Raw genomic sequence first — 16,080 nt, 5'->3', positions numbered from 1 at the left:
TTTTAGTTTACTAAAATGAAAATTTTAAAAACGTTTCTGTTCATTGAAACCAAATCAAATATTGACCCAAAAATATTGAAAAAACTTAAACTAAATGAAAAATGTTAATGTTGCCTCAAAAATTAAAGTTAAGAAATAGTTTAGAAATAGTTTTAAGAAGTATAGTTCTTCTGACTACATGCTACATGACGCCATAGAAGAACCATTATTGTCTGTATGGTTCCATAAAGAACCTTTAACATCCAATGTCCATAATCTTTCTTAGGCACAAAGAAAGACCTTTTTTGAACTATTCTTTTAGAAAAAAAATGTTCTATGGCATCGTGAAGAACGTTTTGAAGCACCTTTATTTTTTTATTTTCAATACAATTAGATTTGTAATTCTCATTTATTACTGATAGTAATTCTGAAATTATACACATATTTTACAAAATGTAATGCACGTATACATATGACTCTGTATCTGGGAGATCTTTATCGGCTGAGACTCATGTTCTCATGAGTATTCATCCGTCTGCAGCTATCTTCGGTTAAATAGAGGCCTGCAGAGTGACGTCTTCCACTCGCTGGAAATTTGTATCCCTTTTTTCCCATGAAGGACATAAGAACGTGGAATATTTTTGTTCTTCCTAGGGACAAGGCAGCAAATAAGCCCTCGGGTTTCTATCAGTGAAATCTACACCACAGAATGATTTCACATTCCCTCTGTGTTTTCAGTGACCACCTGTTCCACTTTCTTCTGAGGTCTGATCCGTGTCCGTCCCTTTTGTAGTACTCCAATATTCTTTACATCTATTACTGGCTAAGAAACTAAAGCCTCAAAATTTCCCCCATGGTTTTGTGGAGCTTTACAATCATCTCTCCATGGTTACATGTCTTTCTTCACTGTTCAACCAGACAAGCACCGCAGAGGAAAAAGTCTTGTTAGATTTCTATATGTCTGGCCTGCTGTCTCGTATAGCACAACACACTGTCAAAAGGAATTCTGGGAACTACAGGTTTGTTGCTGCCGCCACAAAAGGTAGAGATTTACAGGGATATTTGGGGGGTTACACAGCAAAATGAACTGTATCACTGAAACATTTATGGAAGGGAGCTCAAGTTTTAACACCGGCCTGAAAAGATGTTCTCGTGGCGTGTAGATTCCACAAATGTCTATAAATGAAGCAAGAGGGGTCTTTTTTATACAACACATCTACATTTTTACTGCTGGTTGCATTGATATGCAGGACACAAGACGTACAGTCCTCAGACAGAATAGTAAGAATGGCAACAAAGAATGACTTTACAGTCAATGCAATGAATTTATATAGGCAAAGACATACCAAAAGATTGTAAAATAAAGTATATACCCCAAGTGCACGTAACAATCCATAAGAGAAAACAACCTCTACAAATGCACAGGTGTTTCTACTAACCTCTCATGGGTGCAGAGAAAATGAATGTGTGGACCCTAAATGAATATGAGCTAAGAAAGTGATAAAACACGAGCATCTGTGAGGCAAAGACAGAGAAACAATCGTACATCCTGCCATCTAAGTCAAATCGCTCCTCCTCACGTTGAGATCACACAGTTATTAGAGTAGAACAGAGATGTTAATACAACCTGACTATTATTAACATTCTCTCAAGCCTTATACATAGAAAACCCACCTTAACTATGCAAATTAAGGCAGATTTTGACCTAAAAGGCTACACCAACTGAATACTGCTGATGCCTTTTAGAAACAGGGCACTGCTCAAAGGAGGATTATAAAAACATTAGTCACAGAAACCGCAGTTCAGTGACGCCACATATTTCAAGTCACTGCTTATTACACTGACACCGTTTGTAGAGGGTCCTGGCTTTCAGGGCTAAAAGGAAGCCACATTGCATTGAAGCACGTGGAGACAGGATACTCAGTCTTCTGCACTTCAGTCAGCTAAAAAGACTTTTGATATTGGATATATTTTTTCTAACTTGTCGATAATTGTTTTGATCTACCTAGACTGACTGTATAGGCAGAGGCTTTATTGTAAAAACAATTATGAAGAACATTTATAAATATTTTAGATATTTTCCGATATTTTTTATTGTCATTTACTCACCCTCAAGTTGGTACAAACCTCTATAAATGTATTTGTTCTGCTAAACACAAAGATATATGGAATTATTTCCTGTACTGTAGCTCAGTGGTTAGAGCATGACGTATTTGGTGTATTTTAATCCTTGTTATTTGCCATAATCATTATTTTCCATAATCATTATTATGCCATGAAAACAGTTATATTTAATGCACATTTTTTTGTTAGCTTCCATGTAGCTTAAGACATTTCTCTTTGAATTGAAGTACAGTGATGCAGCTTTCATGTTGCATGCCTTTACCCATCTGAAACTCCATCCCAGTCCAGGTACTGGAGGTGTTCTGGGGGCCATCAAAGCTTGGGTTTCCTGTTACCCTCAGTTCGCTGAAACAAGAACATATTTCAATGAAGACCAGGTGGGTCAGCTTGCAGTAAGAATTAACATTTTGCACAAAGAATATACTGTAAAATTGTTGACACAGAAGTCTGGGGGACAGTGTATGCATGAACAGTTTTGCATAAACTTTTTTCACTTTAATAAGAAACACTCACAGATACTGCAGTGCTGTATATCTTTTACACCACCAGGGGGCATTAGTAAATTCCAACAAATAGAACTATTGCTCAAACATAACTGTGCTTCATCAATCCCTTAGCCTGCTAACCCTTTAAAAAGAAAGCAAGAAAGAAAAACATGTCTCATGTGACAATCTTAGCATGCCCGCCCCATCAAAATGCCCCCTTGCACTTCATTATGTCTGATGAGAATAAAAGCTCTGTATTGTATATGAACGACAAGAATGTAAATAAACACACAGACTTTCCCACAAAAAAGGTAGCGGCATGGCACTTTAAAGACTTGTCACACCAGCGCACTATCGCACTGCCCAGCAATGTAGCAGCCCCGCCACAGATTTTATACAAGAAAGGGGATTAAACAGTGGCCCACGGAAGCATCGCTGCAGCTTAAACCATTTTGTGTGGACCTGTGCGAGGCGAAGGGATAATGCCATTCACATCCCTGTTTCAGAAGCTCATTGAACCTTTACCATGATTGAAGCCTCTCTATCCGTTACCGAAAAGTCCAGAACAATGAAAATGAGAAAAATAAATCAACTAGGGAAGAGTAACACTAAAAAGAGTAGATCAATTCGAAATTTACCCCCATTGACTTACCACATTAGGAATAAAAATGACTATGGAAAGTCAATGTGGGCAAATTTGGAAGTTAACTACCCCTTTAAGTATAGAATGAATATTTAGACTGCAAAACATTACATAAACATTTGCTTGATATATTATATAACATGTCTAAAGTATGACATATAATTCATGTTTGAATTAATAGAATAGCTAGCTACATAACTGCAAATAACAGTCTTAACATTAGCAATATGTGTGTCTTACAAACATAGGAGATTTCCAAGGGTCCCATGACAGATTTTACTCTGACCTTTTAGAGGAAACATGTGTCCTCACACCTGCTTGAATGCATTACTGACATTCATGGGTTTTTGAACATGGATATTTTTATCCATTTTGAACCTAAGTGTGATTTTTTTAGATAATCTGACCCTGCTCAAATCAATAAAAGGATGTTATTTTTGTACACATTTGTATCTCTATGTTGAGACGTTTTTGCATTTGCCTTCTAGCTTTTTGTGTTGCACCGCTCTTGTTATCGCCTTCCTTCACAGAGCCAAATGTGCCAGTCTGATTACCAATTGGTCCTTCATATTAATCCTTATTTGCTCCTGTCAGTAAGGAAATTCATCACCGCTGGTGCTCCTGTCTGGGAACTGGAAAAAGTTGTTTAGGGGCTCTCAGTGTCAATCAAAGTTTGGTCTTGTTTTTACAAAAAAAGCACAGAAGTGAAACATGGCATGGTAATGAAAAAGACATTTCTCAAAACAGTTTTGTCTCAAGTATAATGACAAACGTAGTAGTATTGTGTGTACCACTTACTTTCATAGTCATGTGGGACTGCATGTGGGACTGCTGGGGACATATATGTGGCCGAACCACCTGTTGTATCACTTTCGTATTCTAAAAGCAACAGTGTATTATTTATATCCTTACTGTGGTCATAGAAGATCCTCAGCCAAAGCGACTTTGAATTAATTTACATTTATCTATAAATATTATACTGAACGATGGCACCCGTGCCATAAAAGGGTTTTGAACTAGCGTGAGCACATATGAAAAGTTTGGTTCCAAAACGAGATAACTCGTTTTAAATAAAAATTTAAATAAAAAGTTTTTAGTCTTCTTTGCATTTATTGTGCATTCCAATTCATATCAATCAAACTGCAGTTGGTTTGTTTTGATTTAAGCCTTAAAAATTAAAAATACAGCTAATTAACATAATAAAACATGATAACATAATAAAAACATGATTTTGGAACCAAACTGTTCATATATTGTATTATCCATATAATATACCTGTAGGACCTGTCAGGAATGACACTCCAAAATCAATATCGTTTCCTCAGACTATTAGGTTTTGCTGTCCATGTCATCTTGACCTTTTTACATCTTTTCTCTGAATAAATACTTTGTAAATGTGTTTACTTCACTGTTCTTTTTGTCACAGCATCTAACATTCAGTCCATCGTGCCTTTGCTGTCTAACTACCCACATACTGGGCCAATCAGCCATGCTGTACCCCCTCAGACGGGCCCTCTGTGTCAGCGTTCACTAGCAGGCGGTGGTGGTGTTTGGGCAAGCAGCGGGAGAGTTGGTGCGTGTGTCAGAGAGACGCTCTCCCACATTCCCCCGGCGGCTGGCAGTACGCCGGCTGTGCGAAGGGGGTTCGCCTCTTTCTCACGACCTCTCAGGTTCCTCCGCTCATCTGGGAGCTATTCATTTCCTGCCAGAAAACAGCCTTTCCCCTGCAACTGCAGGGTGAGTGAGGGAAGAGAAGTGAAAGAGAGAGAGAGAGGGTTGGAGAGGAGAAGGGCTGCATATCGAGTCCAGAGCTTGGTACAGCAATCCCTGTGCTTAAATCATAAATCCCAGACTTGTCAAGTCTACAATCAAAGACAAGGCGGTAATGATGACGAGTTAAGAGAGAAAACAGGAAAGTGAGAGATAGAAAGAGCGAGAGAGAAAGACACAGAGAGAGATCACGCCATATGGTAACACTTAGGAGCCAAGAAGGAAGCAGAGAGGGGGCTTTCGTTTAGCCCTTTTTCTTTTTTTCCCTTTTTCTTTTTTTCCTCTTCTCGAGCCTCTTGCATTTGCCCAGAGTGTGGGAAAAGTTAATTGACGTGCATGGTGGCTAACCCCGGGTCGTGTTGTGACATGTGCACGGGCGCCCCGGCACAGTGGTCAGTACGCTGGTAACCCGAGATGCTCATAAAGCTGTCCTCCAGGAGTGGGTTTGCAGCAGGGTAAGTTTCCTGGGTTGCATCGCTTGCCTCTGAATCCAGCTGCGACCTTGAAATAAACAGGAACTGATGCCTGGCTTGCCACAGTATTAACAATATGTTAAGATGGTGGGCAAGTAAAGGTGGGCAAAACAGAAACTGCCCCCACTGTACACTTTGCATGTAGTCTTGATGAGCAGGCCCTCGCTTTCTAACATGTGGTTTTAATCTCTATACGTTCGGCACCAAGAAAGGTGTGATGGAAATTCAAAATGATTGCACTTATCCACACTTGTGCCTCATGGCAAGTAATTGCAAACACCTGCAATGCCCCCTTCAAAGAATGGCCACACTGGAATAGCTTTAGGCAGCACGCACCTGGGAAACACCGGGACGCATCAAGAAGGAAACGTTTTATCATGCCAATTGCTTTCCCATGTTACACAAAAAAGTCATTAGAATTGTGTATAAACATGTATACACAACTCTGTGTTCACACGGACAATCACACAATGCTACAACACGCAAACTAAAATATAAGCATAGTGCTCAAGTTGGTAAATTCGAATTATCAGATACATTTCGATTTATTACATTTATTTTAAGCTTTAAATGATTCAAACACAAATAAATAATGTGAACATTCAAGTAAAGTTGTCATGGTTTAACTGAATGACTCTTTGACCAGTCTAGAGATCTTTGGCTGATGTAGTTCACGGTTTGACTGCTAGAGGGCGCTATGTGGCTGTGTGATAAAATTGTTTGCAACTGTTCCTTGGCAACTAAACTGTGTAGCTGAAGCAATTATCCTGGAAAAATCACAACGCACATATAGACAGTTGACAGATATATAAAGTTTATGAAAAGATCATTGTGATGAAAACCTATTTCAAAATAAATATATTCTCATAGTTTTTTGTAAAATTGTAACATGTTTACATTATTTGCTATTCGTCTTTTTTTTGTCGTCAGATATAATAATGAAAGGTTTTGTCGCTTTTTTACTACACTCGCACGACTCACTTGAGTCGTTTTGTAGATTTGTTAGCGATTTATACATTTACTTATGTTAAAAGTAACACAATGCAATTCGAAACTGGTTTGAAGTGTGCAAACAAAGCATCTTATAGAGGCTTTCATTAGAAGTCAGTATAAAACTTTGTATGACATGAGTTGCAACTCTCTGGATGCCTTGTAATGTTTTTTTCGCTTGGTTATTATTTTGCTAAATCTTTCCGTGTTTGTTTACAGCGTTGAAGAGAAACCAGAAAAGTTTCTTTCCAGACTAGCGTATACATTAGTTTTTGTTATAAGACAACCCTGTTTATTTTAAGGTTAGTAACCGTTACTCTAAAAGTTACTACCCACAAAATATTAGAATAAAACTAAAAACGGAGGCAAATGTTTTATTTTTATATTTATTTGTCTTCCAAAAAGAAGAAACTTGAAAGCGCATTCAACATATCTTTGGCATCACAACGTAGAAAAGATACCGCAAATATAAAAATGCAATGAACGGAATTCAACAATACAAAACTTATTTCAATATGAACTTCTCTCATTTTAGAGCTATACAAATATAGTGCATTATCTTTTAAAACACATTTGATACAAAAAGAACAAAAAAAGTAACGCTGATCAAAGAAAACAAGTGTCATTTGTCTTGAAGAGTCTTTTAAGAGTTTTTACGCCATAGTCTACCACGGCCGCCAAACGGAGTCTGACGTGACGGACGGCGCCCCCGGAGACACGGCCACTGGGACCGGTGTGCTGGAGTTGTTGGCGTACACTGGAATAACGGGGCCGTTCGGTGCAAAGGCAGCGTTGGGGATTAAAAAAGCGAATTGTCCGTCTGTTGCGGGTACAAGCTGGAAACCTCCGTACACTTTTGTTGCATCAGAAGTCAAGTTTGGGGAAGACCCGTTCTTGCAGTGGACTCCACTGAGGGGCACAACGTTAGCTTGCTGAGTCGCGTTTGGGATTTGAACCATGGGCTGACTGAAGGTCGGATGAGGCCCTGCGGGTATCTGGTGCTGTGTTGGATAATTCATGGCGTTGATCTGTGTCATGCAGCTGGCTAAGTGACCCAGAAGCCGGGTCCTGACCTCGGTGTTAACTCCTTCACAGGTGGACAGGAACCGGGTCACCTCGTTCATGCATTCACTGAATCCAGCTCTGTATTTCCCAAGAACGGTGGGATCCGTGTTCAGGGCAGCTGTTGGTAAATGAAAAGACATTCGATCACATGAAAGAACCTTATGCGTTATGTAAACCTGTTTTTAAGCATTTGGAAATACGCGACAGGAGTGTCCTGAAGTCCTAACGAAGTTCCTAGTGGGGACCTACCAGTCATTTGTGCCCGCTGCATGTTTCTCAGATGTTTCACTGTCATCTCCAGGATGTCTGCCTTCTCAAGTTTAGAATGTCTGGAGCTCTGTGTTAAAATAAGAGTTTGACTTAGGACGCGTTTCCATTTAAAGCGACACATCAACATTAACGCATTTAATTGTAAGACTCAAGCGTACGATTTACAGCACTTACATCTTTTTTCAGAGCATCCAAGATGAGCGTTTTCAGCTGTCCCAAGCTTTCGTTGATTCTTGCTCTTCTTCTTTTCTCCATTATGGGTTTAGAAGACTAAAAAGCAAAACAAGCACGCGTCAACATGCATTCTGATCCAACCGCTTTGGGAACCAAACTTCAATTACTCGCAATGCGATGCGCATTTGAGAATTAACGTGTGCTATAGTATGGTATAAATACATACCTTTCTGTGCTCTGAAGCCGTTTTGGGTTTATCCGGTGTTGTATTCATGCTCCCCGGAGTCGCTGCAACCGGAGAAGATGAGTTCTTTTCGATAATATCGGAAGGCATCTTCTCTTGGAATATCCTTAAAGATTTGAAAAGAAATCCTCCAGTATAATGTCTTCTGTTCGAGTAAATCTTAAGTACGCCGATACAGTTCCAGATATGAATGGATATCCTTACGAAGTGTCCCGAGTTCAACTGTTGCGGCGATGATGTCACAGTCTCTGATTTCACCGTTCGCCAGCGGTCGTAGCAACTGCCTACCTCAGCGTCGTGTTGGTCTTATTTATATCTCCGACTGCACGCGAACGGCTCGTGTGAAACTTCCCAAACTTTCTTTCCCACAGTAACTTTCTACCAATCAGCGCGAGGGACACGCGGCCCGAGGGGAGGATGGCTCGTGGTCGGCGCCCCTCCATTGGTTGTTTAGCGTTTGAGCGGGTGGCCAATGGCGCGCGGCCGGGTTTAGGGCACAACCGGGACTGCCTTCAATCATTCAGTTTACATATTAACACTTAAGAGACAGTCCGAACAGAAACAGATAACGTTGTAATTATAATTCAATACACATCTTACATCTACTGAAACTATAAGAACAAACCAACAATGGGCTAGCGTCCTGCGTAAAAAGATAAGGGGTTTACTATTAATATTAAAATTATTATAAGTAAATCAAATTAGTCTGAGAGTCTGGCATAAATGAAGTATTTTATTATAAATAAATACATATATTGGTATAATTTGTATATACAGAATAGTATGTATATTACGTCAGAATCTGAATGTACACATTTGGTAAATATAAACTCGACAAAACGAATTGTAACTACACATTTATGTATTTTTAAATATCTAGTTAGAATTTCCATTGACAAGGCAGTACTACTGTATTTCTTTAAGCGCGTCTCTGGCTGTTGGCATTTTGACATCTGTCGGCTCGCGAAAGCTATTGTGAATGTGGAGCACGTGCCAGGATGTTTTATTACCGAGGTGGTTGAGGTTTGGCTGGCGGGCTAGGGGTGGCGGTGGTGGTTTACATTGGAGGGAAGGTAAATAGCAGCTGCTGTTCTAAAAGCCTGGGAAAACCACGCCTACCGAGAGCTCGATCGGGCTTATCGGAATGCGAGCCAGTGTGAAGATATTTCAGACAGAGAGCGTGCGCAGCACGGATAGCGTCCTTGACTGCGTCTGACAGAAGCGCTCTCATTTAGGTCATGATTTTATGATCATTGGATTAGCAAACGTGCTTCGCAAACAAAATAATCAATGAATGCATCTCTTAATAATGCATTTATGTCGTGTAATAAAAACGCTAGAAACAAAGTACGAACTTCAAACATGATGAAACTATGCCGGAAACATCACACAGTTTGCATAATTTTAGATGAATTGTAATAGAAAGGTAAACACGAGAACAGAATGCAGAATGTGGAAATGTAGTTTAGATAACCATGGCAGTAAAACGATAACCCGAACCTCTATTGCACTATTGCTATATTGCATCATAAACTAACAGACGAACAGTTGTTAACGGTCTGTCATAATCCACTCACAGGAAAGGCGCTGGTTAGTGCGAGTGGAGTGGGTTGGCAGCCCTCTGATATGCGCATTTACAGGGGTGAGAGTCTCCAGCTGCTGCGGATCCCGCGACACGTGGCGCGCAAGCGGCGGGGGAAGGCGCTGCTGCTGCCGGCTTTAGCGCGCGTCTGCGGGACGGAGCGCCGGGGGTTCGACTGCAGTTCACGAGCGTGATACATCATAATGACAGGCTGCTGAACAGTCTGGAATATTACTGGTGTGTTTCAATCACATTTCGTACTGTATAGTGGCTATACATATTGCAACGATGTACAACTATTTGTGTAACAGTTGCTAATTAACTTTACTCTGGAAGGCATAATACAATATAAAATGTGTAATTGTAATAGCGTGACTAAACATGATTGTGAAGATTAAACATGGGTTTATTATAGTAAGCAAAAGTACATGACACCCATGGTTATAGGCCTACTGCAAATATGGTTAAACTATTATCAGTTATACTTATAATTATTATTATTTGTGCTTACTGTGATTTTGCTACAAATAAAAAAGCAATGGTTACTGCAATTGTGGTTAATTGTCGTGAGGTGTGTGACTTTTTTGTATCATAACAATTATGATTTTCTACCTCCACATAACCACTCGGGTCGCTATTTGTTTACACTGCGAAACCGATTCATCGTTCTTTCTCACACTTGTAAAGGACTCGCAAAACAAATGTATTGATGTCAAGCAGACAAAGATCGGTACATTCAGAAACCTTTCGTCTCCGCATGAGTAACTTTCTCATGCTCGTGTTGCACAGGGGATCTAGAGGGTGTATTGAATTACGGGCACGTTACGTTGTCCCTCCCTTTATCAACTCACCCCGAGCAAATGGAAGCTTCCAGTCCCGTGTTTGTTTTCCTGCAGTGGGATCATGCTTGTGTCTATATAAAAAAGTTGGCTCATTGTTTTATTGTGCATGAATCCCCGATTCTGAATTAACTGATGCTTGGAGTTCATCATTGTTGTACCCTACAGTATGTTTAAATGGCAATACATTGAAAATGATAGTTAATGCAGCACTTTAATTTACTCTTTCAAACAAAAAAAATCTCTCAGTTGTGTTTATTGAAGAATTTTCCATGGTTGGTTTAAAACCCACAAAACTCCACTTTTCTATCACTGCCTCTCTATCTCTCTTTCTATCTCTGTTTATCACGTAAGCACACACACACTTCCCCGTGCGGCCCCCTTCAAGTGCAACTCCACCCCACTCCTCTCTCCGTCAGAATCATATCTTTATCGAGGTCTCTCAACCATGGCTGTTCACACACAGCAATAATGTAATCAAGACTAAAGTACGTGAGAAAGTGGGAGATAGCATGCTCCCAAACAAGCTGCGCTGCAATCACAGAGCCCGTGAAAAGTTAATGTGTAAGCCACTGATGAGTGCCAGCTGCCAAAAGAAATTTGCTGTTGACGGCTCATGGAGAACTCTTGAAGAGGTCGGGCGGCAGGCAATGAGGATATCGTAGTGTCAGCCTCACTCAAGGGGTCATCTGCACAACACTGGCAGGTATCCATATATGTGAACGAAAAGTTGATGAACTTTGTGCTACTAGTATTAGTAAATCGTCGGTTTTGAATATTTTCTTGCGTATTTGTGTGCAGTCTGTGTTTTTCAAGTATGACTAATATTGCCTGTAACCAAGATATGCGAAGACAACCATTTGCTGAAGCGAAAAATGTGAGAGGGTGCCGAAGTTTGTTCCAGCACCAAGACCCTTCATGTACATAGAGAGAGAAAGGAAGAGAAATAAGAGGTGGGAGATATGAGAGAGGGGAGTGAGAGTTGCTTTGGAGACCCTCCAGCAATCTTCCCACGGAGCAGACGTAGAAGCGCCCGCCTCCCTTCACAAGAGCAAGTGGTGGAACATAGCCGCCACAATTCGCACGCAGCAGCAGAGCTCTGAACAGTACAGCCTCGAGGGCCTGCGGGGATTAGAGGCAGGGGCGTGCTAAAGCGTCGATTCATAATGTACTTCGGGCACGCACACATTGCACACAACTACATGTAAATTCCCTGAGACGAAAACACACCTTCAAACACACACACGGATCACCCGGGGTCAACACGAGCCTCGCAGACATCAGCGCTCTGCGTTTTGTACTTAGCAGGGGCTGGGGAGCTTTTCAAACAGATGCCTGGCGCAGTGGTGATTCACGCCTTTCCGGGCTCGCTTCGGCTCCTGCTGCAGATTCTGTAGCAGGGGAGAAGCGCGTGCCTTGGGGGGGATCTTTAGTAAAGCTTAGCCAAGTTCTCCATAAAGCGCTCTCCCAAGGAGCAGCGTACCAGGGGCTGTGCGTTTGTGTGGAGGAGGCAGCAGAGACTGGGTCATGGGTCACGGCGTAAGGATGAGTATCTTGCTGCCAGGCTCAACTGGTTTGGGTGGTGAGTGAATTAACAAGCCAGGGGCGTCAAAGTTTAAGATAGCTGATAACTGATAGATGTCTTTCTTTCACTGTTGATGGTATCTACCAAACCCTGCAGATAAAGTAAAATTCTCAACACAATGGCTGAGGAATTGGTTTTTGTTTACGAAAAGGATCTTGATCTTGCTGCATCTGAATTAAAGGTGCCTGTTTCCTAGTCAGGAGATCCTATTGTTTACAGTGGATAAACTATTGAAGACATGGGCCTACTTTAGTTGACAGTAATGTCTTGCATAATTATCTTTAACAGTCTTAGGGAGTGTAAACAAACAACAGTTGTTGCTGAAAAACTAACCTCTGGGTTCACCGCTGATTTTACATATCAATACATCAGTAAAGATTTTACTCCCCTATTCTATTTTTTTCACTGGTTTCTTTATTTATATACAAAACATGCAATGCATGCTTCACACCACCTTATAGAAAAACTAAATATTTTATAAATATCAAAATGTTTTGTGTGATTAATATATATATTCTTATTTTCTCTTGTTTTTGTTTAGAAAAGATAGACTAAAAATATCAAACAGATTCAAGTTTAGTAAGATGAAAATAACTTTGTCAATAGCATATTAAAAAAGCTTTTAGATACTTGGCTACAGTTTTTAATGCATCATTTATGAAGCAGGTGTTGATGAAAATTTTTAAGCATCAGATGCACCTCCACCTCAAGCAAAACCAGGTCCCTGGATTACATCCTCCCGGTTCATGAGCAAGGCTCCTGAAAAACATTGTAGTTCATCCCCCCATTCCCTCCACCTCAATTCAGCCCAGCCACCTCCTCTCATTCCACCACCTTTCCCGTGGGAGTTTGCAAAGCCAGGATAACCTTGAGACCTCCGCTGGGTCTCTGCCAGGAACATTAAAGAGCTCTACCCCCTCTAAGCTTGCCCACCCAGTGCACTTCTATCCTATTTCCAACATTACACGCTTTTTGTTTCGTTTTACTTTTTCTTCCTTTTTTATTTCTAACATCCAAACATCTCTCTCTCTCTCTTCCTCTCACGCGTACACACACACAAATTCACACTCCTACACAAAATGCTCTCTCTCTCTCTCTCTCTCTCTCTCCCAAGTCTTGGACAAAAAGGGGGTAAAAAGCACTATTCACATGATCTCCTGTGCAGTGCACTATTATCTGTAGATTGTCGAGCTGCCAATTTCAATTTCGCCGCCCTATTATCAAGCCTTGAAATAAACGCCTCATTTGAAAAGTAGAAATCAAACTGTCTCTACAGGAGGGATGACTGACATTGATTGCAAACTAACTATTTGGTGCCAGGCTGCACTTTGTGTGGCTTTTGTCTCTCCTCGCCTTTTTCCCTCCACTTCACGGCTGTCATATTCCTTTGGTACCAAAGAAGGTCAAGTGCCACTGTCTAAAAGATCTGAGGAACTGGAAACGACTCAGACCCCCACACAACAGCAACAATGCTCCTCTTGTCTCCGCCCATTTCTTGCCACAGCAAGTTTACATATTTGTTTCATAATTCTTTTCTTTAAATGCCTTTTAAACACTTTTATTTATTTATTTTTAAATACTTATTGTACAATATTATAAAGTTAGATATCCGTAAAGCCAGTTTTAAAATGAAAATATAAATAATTGAAAAAGCTAAACTTTGTTTTATGCCACTATTCAGAAAATGCCAAAAAAGACGTTGATCATTCAACAAGTTTTAACTGCAGTTTGATAAGGGGGAGAAAAGATGCTTCAATGTAGATTTTAGATTGATCCACCTTGATACGCTAACACAGACACAAAGTCCTTCTAAAACTCTCCCGGTTCTCTTTCTATCCAGGAGCAACTTACAAGTTCCCATGACATCATATGCCGCCTTTGAGTTCCTGGCTTGTTGCTCATTGTAGCCTAGGCTATTCATTGCACCCCGCACAGAAGCACTCACACACATGACCTCATCGCTGGCACATTCTCACCAGGTTTCACCTTGCACCTCCCAATCACATTGCCCTTTCCCTCTGGCTGTATTAACACTGAATCTGGCCTCAGTCTCACTCCACCCATTCAGAGTCCATTGTCTCCTCTTGGACAAAGTGGCTAGCTTAGCCTTGCTGAAGCATCAACTTTCACCCTCAGAGTTTACAGTCTCATTGCTGGTAGAAGACTGATGTTTGAAAGCTTATAATCGGTTTCAATTGAAGTTTCACTTAGAATAGGAATTAAAACAAGAATTACTTAATCTATAATCAAATAATCAAAGATTGCTGTATTTTATTTCAGTTTTTATCCATTGAACATGGCCTGTTTTTATTAAGGTGAGATATACAGAAGACATCACTTTTTGGTAACACTTTACAAGGTAGTTGTTTACATTAGTTAATGACTAACATGAACAATGCCTTATTATTAATCTTTAAGCAATTTTTAATCTTTACTCATGTTAATTTCGACATTTACTGATTCATGTTTTCAATAAAAATGTGTAAATTTGTAAAATTTTACAATGTGCATTAACTACTATTGACAAAAAAAAGAAATGCTGAAAAACCATATTGCTTGTTGGTAGTTATTGTTAGCAGTAGAATTAATGTTAACAAAAACATCCTCTCCAAGTACTTTTTTGTTACTCTTTTGTTACAGTTTGTATCACATCACCAGTCTCTTCATTTCTTTTTGCAAAAGCAAACGGTAACTATCCCCAAGCACACATTTGTGAAGTTTGTTGTTTTGTTTGCTAACGTTCAAATGATTTCTTCTACCCCAGTATTTTCAGTAAAAAATCTGTAAAACAACTCTTTACCTGCTTGTATTGCACAAAAGAACACTCACAATCCTCATTGTTAAATAAAAAATAGATCCACACACAGCTGAGAACAAGCAATAGCTGCATTTCAATAAAACGTTTTTCCAATAACACAAATTGTAAACAACTAAAGCTTATAAGGTCAAGATGTGGTCAAAGGTTCAGTCGGTTGCTAGATGTAACATCTGCTTTATCATCCATCTGACTGTCCTGGGGCCAGACTTACAATTGCATTAAAGTGCATCTCTGACAGATCAGACTGGATAACAACATCTGTAACACTTGGTCCTTCTGTAGATAAGGAGATGTTCCCTTATCTCAAAGACCATCACAAATCCTCTTCCCAGTCAAACACAGTACACACCCCTTTCCTTACAGGTTGCTGTCAGACAGACTCCCCTCCTGTAGGAACTTAAATTATTTATTTTTAGACATTTGTTGCGTTTCACTTGATATTGAGCTTCCTGGGTTAATTTCATTTAGCATAGGAAGGAAGAAGCCAACTGGACAGTATTTAGTCACTCAATGGCGTATTAAAAAGCTTTGCATAAATTACACGGAGACATAAATGTGCAACAGGGTTGATTTTTCCCACACATCAACCTATAAATCCCTTTAGAAAAATAGATAATCCAGGTCCAATCTAGTTTGGACATCTCTTGCCAGACTGTGAAGGATTTCTTCATCCTTCCCTCCCTAGCCATTGCTCTCTCTTTCTATCCTTCCTCACTCCTCAGTGAATCCCATCTTTTTTCCTCCTAACTAACTTTAATTGTCCTGGGAAAGTCATGGTTGGCTCCCCGGGTACAAAGCTCTGGTTTCTAATGAATGTTCCAGCTAGGGGATTATGAGCAGCTATGGGCTCCCATGATGTAAGTGGTTGTGACAGAAAATGCGTGATCCTCCTTTCTTAGTTGTGTGGTAGGGTAGAGACCAAAGTCAAACTCAATGTTTCTACAGTTTAGATTTGGTAGATGCTTAAACCAATTGCATTGAATGTATACAGCCTCGGTATGTTTCTTTAATGGAAATCAAACTCATGACCTTGATTTTG

At 40.1% G+C, this 16,080-nt stretch overlaps 1 protein-coding gene across 2 annotated transcripts in view; it reads right to left on the bottom strand.

The window, feature by feature from the left end:
* Nucleotides 1-6,822: 6,822 nt before the first annotated feature.
* The window catches only part of her6 (hairy-related 6), a 35,390-nt gene continuing 26,132 nt past the window's right edge, over nt 6,823-16,080 (bottom strand). Inside the window, exons 1-4 of one of the 2 annotated variants that reach the window (XM_079459534.1) lie at nt 8,200-8,543; nt 7,974-8,069; nt 7,779-7,866; nt 6,823-7,647 (exon numbers count right to left, since the gene is read on the bottom strand). In XM_079459534.1, coding sequence (XP_079315660.1) covers nt 7,130-7,647; nt 7,779-7,866; nt 7,974-8,069; nt 8,200-8,307 — 810 coding nt within the window. In that variant the 5' untranslated portion in view covers nt 8,308-8,543 and the 3' untranslated portion in view covers nt 6,823-7,129. Of the gene's footprint in view, nt 7,648-7,778; nt 7,867-7,973; nt 8,070-8,199; nt 8,544-16,080 lie in introns of those variants that run through there. The other variant, XM_079459535.1, reaches the window with a different exon arrangement.

This window comes from Barbatula barbatula (genome assembly GCF_947034865.1).
Source record: "Barbatula barbatula genome assembly, chromosome: 7".
NCBI lineage: Eukaryota > Metazoa > Chordata > Actinopteri > Cypriniformes > Nemacheilidae > Barbatula > Barbatula barbatula.
This window is presented reverse-complemented; position numbering and strand designations above follow the sequence as displayed.